Source organism: Panthera uncia, chromosome B4 (genome assembly GCF_023721935.1).
Source record: "Panthera uncia isolate 11264 chromosome B4, Puncia_PCG_1.0, whole genome shotgun sequence".
NCBI classification, from domain to species: Eukaryota; Metazoa; Chordata; class Mammalia; order Carnivora; family Felidae; genus Panthera; species Panthera uncia.
This window is the reverse complement of record NC_064809.1, coordinates 12,041,115-12,048,253: the sequence shown is the minus strand read 5'-3', so window position 1 is coordinate 12,048,253 and position 7,139 is coordinate 12,041,115. Positions and strand designations below refer to the sequence as shown.

The following is a 7,139-nucleotide window of genomic DNA, read 5'->3' as shown; positions in this document are numbered from 1 at the left end:
TTCCCTGCGGTTCCCGCCGCCGCCGCAGCCGCCGCCGGGGACATCGGGCTGGCATGGCCCAGCCGGCGGCGCCGCCGCGCTGCCTCCGCCCGGACGCGGCCAGCCCGCCGCGCCGCGCCGCACAAAGAGCCCAGGCCGGGTCTGCCTTTAAAGGCGGCAGCCTGAGATTTAAGGTGTCCCCGCGTGCCGGCCTCGGCGCTCCGGCTGCCTCCTGGACGCGTGCTGCATGGAGAGAGCCCGGTCCCCGCGCGCCGGGCCTGGAGCCCACCCCATTGTTTCTTTGCTGGGCTTAAGGGCTTGGGGGTAGGGAGGTAGGTATGGGGCTGCGGCTGCACCCTCTCCCGTCCCCGCTTACCGTGCTCCCCGAGCTGTGCGGCCCGCTTGGCGCTCTCGGTGAAAAAAAAAAATTCAAAGGTGGCCGAGAAGGAAAGGGTTAACCGTTGTCTTTAAATATTCATATCATTGTTTTAAAGGTGTAAACATGCAGCTTTGGGGTTGGAGTTGAAGCTCTCTTATTATGCAAATTTACTCCCCCCATTAATTACGATTTCCCCGAGTACATCTCCCCCCACCCCCCATTTTCTCACACCCACCCTCCAAAACCTGTAAGTTTGCAAGGTTTGGATGTGAGTGTGATGTGTATCCCTCGTTCCATTTGGAATTTTAAAACTTCAGAGTGCTTTTGGACTTAAGGTGTTTTAGACATTTTTCTTCTTAAAAATCAGGGAAGACAGAAGTTATGTTTGAAAGATGGTTAGTCCCCCCAGTTCCCCGCCTCTTTTTTGGGGGGTGGGGGTTAGGCTTGGAGGTAGGAAAATAACTGGATGCCTCGTGAGTTGGATTTTTTTTTTCTCCTGGTAGGAGTGAGGCGGTGTTAAATGCGAGGCGTTTTGTGAGGAAAGGACTGTTTTGTTCCAAACTCTAGCAAGTCAAAGTGCTATTGGACTTTTCCTAACTCTAAAATGGCTTCAGAATTCCCCTCTAGGTAATTTCCTTTGCTCTCCTGCCACCCTTCTCTTGGATGGGTTGTTTTCTTGGAATATTTGAAGATTTACTCCTGTTCAGTTGTACGTTACAAACTGAAATGTTTGCTCACCCCGAAGATGTTTTTGTAAAGACAGTTTGGATTACCGCCCAAACTCAGGCTTTCTGAGATTTATTTATTTGTTTTGTGTGTGAGAGAGGGAGATTAATTTTAAATGAGTGATGTGGTTGCCAGGGGATAGAAAACTCTATAAATGGGAATCATGTTCTTCATCGTAAATTTTATAGGGGAAACTGACCCTGAAATTTGGGGTGTCTGTAATTCTATGCCCAGTAAAGTATCAATCTGGAGGTTCATAAACCTTGGGAGTGCATGTAAGATTCTGGTTGCACCTCTGAGACTTCGGACTTAGATGGGCTTGCTCTAGAAACTTCCAGTGGTACCAAGTACGTTAATGCTAGGGATTTCGTACAGTGTGATTTTTTTTCATTTTAGTTCTGCAACGAAGCGGTAACGACCAGGAGCAAGCATATTTTCTCAATGATGTGTGGGTACTGGTTCGTTGGGTGGGATGTTTGCTTTCTAGGAAAGAGCACTGCATTAAAACGTTAGAAAACTTTCCACCGCTCTCTTGGAGAAAATTAATCTTGGTGTGTTAAACAGCTGTTCCACTTTTCTTTCAAGTTCTGTTCTTTAGTGAGGCTTCCTTAGTTTTGGATCACGTTGTCCTTCTGGCTCAGAATGAAAACATGCTTTTTTCTAAAAGTGAATTGAGCATCACGAAGAATTTCATCAAATGCGTTTCCGTCAGCATCCTTTTCCTGCAGCGTGTCTAATGGGCATTTTATTTTTCTGTGGGGGACAGCAGAAGATGTTAAAAGGTTTTCTAGAGAAGTCACTTTAGCCAAGACTTCTTGATTTCTAAACCGTAGTGCTTCTAGGCTGACAGATGAAGTGACTAGAAGTTTTCTCATGATGTTGGCCGCCAGAAGAGCCTATGAGACTTACTGCTCAAGATGGCCTTGTGTCATGTGCCAGCTGGCCCGTAGTGCCTTCTTCAGGGGAGGCGTCCTGGCTGCCCGTCAGAGCCACAGTTACAGCAACACAGACCTCAGACCTTCCCTAGAAGATGTCTGATGGTACAATTTCTTAAATGAGTTCTTCGGGCTTCTGCATCACTATAGTGAACTGTTGTGGCCTCAAATCGGCATATCCCTGGTCTGGATGATTTCAAATCTTTCCTTGCTCGACACCGTCTTGTATTCACTTGATTCTTAGCAAAATACTGGTGAGCATTCTTGTAATGGTGTCTTTGTGTTTTGGTGATGCCTAGGTGGATCTGTAAAGAAACCAGGCGGCTAGGAGCGGGAGGGGAGGAGCCCAGCTGTGAGGTGTGTGTGCCCAAGAACCATGTCTACGCGGGAGTCCTTTAACCCGGAAAGTTATGAATTGGACAAGAGCTTCCGGCTAACCAGATTCACTGAACTCAAGGGCACTGGCTGCAAAGTGCCCCAAGATGTCCTGCAGAAACTGCTGGAATCCTTACAAGAGAACCACTTCCAAGAAGATGAGCAATTTCTGGGAGCAGTGATGCCAAGACTTGGTACGTGAGCCCTTCTTCCCTTTATACTTCCCCAAGTACAGCGTCTTGGCTGCAGTTGTAGTCAGTGGGTCAAAAGCCAAATTTCTGTCCTCCCATGTTGCCTTCTTCTTCTTTTTTTTTTTAAAAATCTAATTTCTGCGAGGATCCAAAGAGCAAAGCAGTGATAGCTATGACATTATTGTAGCTTATTTGGAGGAAATACTTGAAAAGCATCAAGGAATGTGCTGTAGCCATTTTTTTAAGCTATTATTAAGTGTGCAATTGAGACAATTCTGTTACAGTAAAAGTGTTTCTTGCTAAATCGAATTTTGTAGTTAGCTGAGGGTTAAGCAGAAACTCCTTTATGCCTCTGTCCTAAAACTTTCCTTAAAATGCCTGCGTTCTCTTCTCTGCCTTAGGAAAGAAAGGTGTGTCTGTGCGTCATTGTGCGGTGATTTGGGGGCAGTGGCTGGGTTGGGGAGGAATGGGGGTTCCTTTGCAATATGCACTGTTTGCCGAGCTCCTGTGGGGAGGAGGGAGAAGACTGAAGCTGTGCTTGACCCTGGGACGTCATCTGGCATCGAGAGCGTGGTTTTCCTTCTTTACTAAATTCCTTTTTTAGTGGTTTGCCTCTTCCCAAACACAGAGCTCAGAAAGAAATTCTAGGCCGTTGGAAATTGTTAGCTTTTATCATGTGGTGCGTTAAGGACGTGGCGAAACACCGTGATCGCTTTGCCTTTTGAGTGTTTGGCACGTATTCCAGGAGTTTGGGTGCTTGGTAGTCGTGGTATTCGACTTGATCAGCTTTCTTACAGAAGGTTTTCATTTCGTTCACTTTCACCCGTTGTCTTATTGTGTAGTTCTGTCCTCCAACCCGAGATCCTCCTTTCTTCCCCAAAGAATATATCAAAGCCGAGCTGCTTTGGTGGGGAGAGAGGAAAACTCACACCCCACACTCTAGGGGCCGCGGGGTAGCTCCCAGGAAGGAGTTCAGTGTGAAAACCACTGTCGTCTGGCTGGTGTGGAAGCCGGGAGAAATACCACGGGAGTGAGCTGGATCGGCTGTCGACATACTTGTCAGGCAATAAGAATATACCGAGAAAGCTGTCAGATAACGTGGTCGAGAAAGACGCTGCCAAATGGGCAAAAAGAGATGCGATAAAAACCTTACGTGTAAAGTCCTAATACCTCTTTCTGACTTCCCTGCGGACCTCGCTGAGCATGCCATGCGCGGGGAAGCATTTTGAAAATGGGTCACATCATTCGCTCCTTCCCTCAGCCCCGTGATGCCGGGGAAGGTCGAGTAAGTCATTCCGTGTCTCTCGGTGAGGGTCAGGACCTGGAGTCCGCGTCCTCTGATTCCTCTGCCCACCGTACTGTTTGCCCTCGGGTCTCTGAGACCAGCGTGTTTGAAGTGAGGAGAGGGGCTGCACCAGCTGTAACCTAGCAGTGGCAACGGGGACAGATGTCAGCAGCAAGGGGAGAGGTAGAAAAATCTGTTACCAGAACACGGTAGCAAAGGAGTCTAGTCACACAGGGCTCTTGAGAAGTCATTGGAAGCCGTGACCCTTTCCCAGAAAAATGCACACCCGCAAAATGTAGCGTTCACGGTGTTCTCTAGGGGTACATGGACCCCAGGTTGCAAACAAAGGGACGCTGAAGAAAGCATAGTGTTAGAACCTTGTACAGAAGTGACATATCCAGATAGCCACAGCTTTGCTTTGGAATTGGATGTAGATTCGTATCCTGACAACAGTCACTTACTTGTCACTAATGGTAATCTGTGCACGGTCTTACCTTCTGAGTGACAGTTTCCCAGTCTGTAAGATGAACTGTTTGTAATTGTTGGAAGTACCAGAAATTATTTGTGTGTGTATATGTACCATGTGTATCTGTTTCTAAGTTTTTTTTAATGTTTTGTTTATTTTTGAGAAGGAGAGAGAGAGCACGAGCAAGAGTGAGGGAGAGGGAGACACAGAATCCGAAGCAGGCTCCAGGCTCCGATCTGTCAGCACAGAGCCCGATGTGGGGCTCAAACTCACAGACTGTGAGATCATGCCTGAGCCGAAGTTGGTAGCTTATCCAACTGAGCCACCTAGGCACCCGTATCTGTTTCCAAGCTAGAGTGTCCTACCTCCCGGGTTCTAAGATGTAACAGTTGTTAAATGTACACATGTTTATTTAGATGTATTCTAACTAAAGAAATGTTAAAATCAGTGCTTCTTGCCTGGTACTTACGAGCTATCGAGTATTGATCACCATCACTGGTGGTGACGGTGTGATCATTGGGTTATTTTTTCTTTTTTTTTTTAAATTTTTTTTTTTTTCAACGTTTTTTATTTATTTTTGGGACAGAGAGAGACAGAGCATGAATGGGGGAGGGGCAGAGAGAGAGGGAGACACAGAATCGGAAACAGGCTCCAGGCTCCGAGCCATCAGCCCGGAGCCTGACGCGGGGCTCGAACTCACGGACCGCGAGATCGTGACCTGGCTGAAGTCGGACGCTTAACTGACTGCGCCACCCAGGCGCCCCTGGGTTATTTTTTCTTGACGGCTTCAGTCTTGCTGAGAGCTTAGAATTCTCCAGCATCCACTGATAATTGAATCTGCACCGCTCATTCTGGTATTTGAGGCTTCCTCCACTCTGTGGCAATTTCCTCTGTTACCGTTTGCCCTCTCCCTGGACTGTCCCTCTCTCCCCCAATCACCACAGACCGGACTGGTGCTGTCCAAAAGAAATGTGATGTGAGCCATATGTATAATTTCAAATTTCTGAATCTTTAAAACAGAGAGCGTCAGAAGAAATTAATTCTAACATATTCGATTTAACCTAATGCATTGTATCTAAAAAACATCATGTAAATATAGTTGATCTGAAACGTTACTAATGAAATGTTGGGTTTTTTGGTACACAGGCTCAAGAGTCACCACTCAGAATGCTCTGATGCTGCATATAAGTAGAAATAAGTTCTTCACGAATCTAATTTATTTATTTATTTATTTATTTATTTATTTATTTATTTATTTATTTGTAACGTTTATATACTTTTGAGAGTGAGAAAGACAGAGTGTGAGCAGGGGAGGAGCAGAGAGAGGGGGAGAGACAGAATCCGAAGCAGGCTCCAGGCTCTTAGCTGTCAGCATGGGAGCAGGACACGGGCTCGAACCCACAAACCACCAGACCACGACCTGAGCCAGAGTCAGATGATGCTCAACTGACTGAGCCACCCAGGGGCCCCTCAAATGTATTTAATTCAAATTTAGGATTAGCCAGATTAGAAACATTGAAAGCTAACATTCAGCAGCTGCATTCATTCTATTTCAGGAGTCCTGTAGTTTACATGAAAACCCCAAAGAAAACAGTGTTTCACTCTTTTCTAAAGCAAATAGTAACATTCTCAGAATAACCTGTTGTTGGCGTTACCAATTTAGGGAGACTCAATATGAGTTAAATTGTGGTTCTTCACCTTGGCACTTACCTGCTCAACAGCCGACCTCGGGTGAAATTGCCGGGGATGAATTTCCGTGCATTTCCCTGCGGGGTCTGACCTCCCGCTGGGGATCACTCACTACCTGGGCAGCCTGCTCCATTGTCACAGATCTGTGAGACTTGCCATCCAGACACTGCTTTGCAGAAAATCAGCCCGCCTTCGCAAAGCCTGTGACTTTTTATTAAACCTGATTTTGTTTTTGCATTCGTAATAAGGGGTCAAGGCCAGGGGAAGTAAGGTGCCCTGTGAGTCGGCCTCTGTTGGGTATTTTGCCGTTGTGGATCTGGGTTAGCTGTGCCTCAGCAGTGTTGCTCAAGCAAAACATGAAAGGTACTGGTGTGTTCACTTCAGCATGATGCAGACAGGACTTGTTCTCCTTCGGATTGGAATTCTGATTTGGAATTCTGAATTGCGAGGGTGCCTGCTGTGCGCTTGTGTCCTTTGCTGTTTCATCCTGACTCTCTCTCTGCCTTCGGCTGTTCGCCACAAAGTTGAAATAATCCCAGAGGTCTGGAGGGCATCCTTTGGAGAGACGCATGGAAAGCACTCGGTATTCAGCTTACTTGGTGGGAAGGCCAGTCTGAATTTGAGAACACCTGCATTACAGGTGATTTTCAAAGAAAGGTAGCCTACGGCAGCCCAGTCTTCATCATTTCTAAACTGATTTGAGTAAAAGGGAATTATTTCTAATTAGATCATCAATTGTCCATGTTATCTTTCTAAACATTTAGATACAATTTTTTTTTTATTTTTTTGAGAGAGACCGGGAAAGAGCCCCTAGAAACAATTCTTAATAAATTGAAATGTTTCCTACAGGCCTGTTTAGCAAAGTATTTTTCCCTGTTCATAATGTAAGTTAGTAAAGGTGACATTTACAAGTTTTCCACAAGAGGAATATCATGAAATGTTAAAGTTTCCTCTTAAAAAATGCTTCCGGGAACCTACGTAACAGATCACCTAGGTACCACAGAGTATGTACTTGCTTGACTGGAAGCAATGAATCTGAATACCTGTTCCGGTGACAAGTTGACAGCAGCGGGCCTGATGTGGGGCTCGAGCTCACGAACCACGCAATCATGAC

General features: G+C 46.2%; 1 protein-coding gene across 4 annotated transcripts in view; it reads left to right on the top strand.

Moving 5' to 3' along the window:
* Nucleotides 1-7,139, top strand: part of SEPHS1 (selenophosphate synthetase 1) — a 31,638-nt gene that overhangs the window by 1,108 nt on the left and 23,391 nt on the right. For 2 of the 4 annotated variants that reach the window (XM_049624613.1, XM_049624609.1), the window contains exons 1-2: nucleotides 20-985; nucleotides 2,319-2,588. In XM_049624613.1, coding sequence (XP_049480570.1) covers nucleotides 2,396-2,588 — 193 coding nt within the window. In that variant the 5' untranslated portion in view covers nucleotides 20-985; nucleotides 2,319-2,395. Of the gene's footprint in view, nucleotides 1-19; nucleotides 986-2,318; nucleotides 2,589-7,139 lie in introns of those variants that run through there. The other 2 variants (XM_049624611.1, XM_049624610.1) reach the window with 2 other exon arrangements.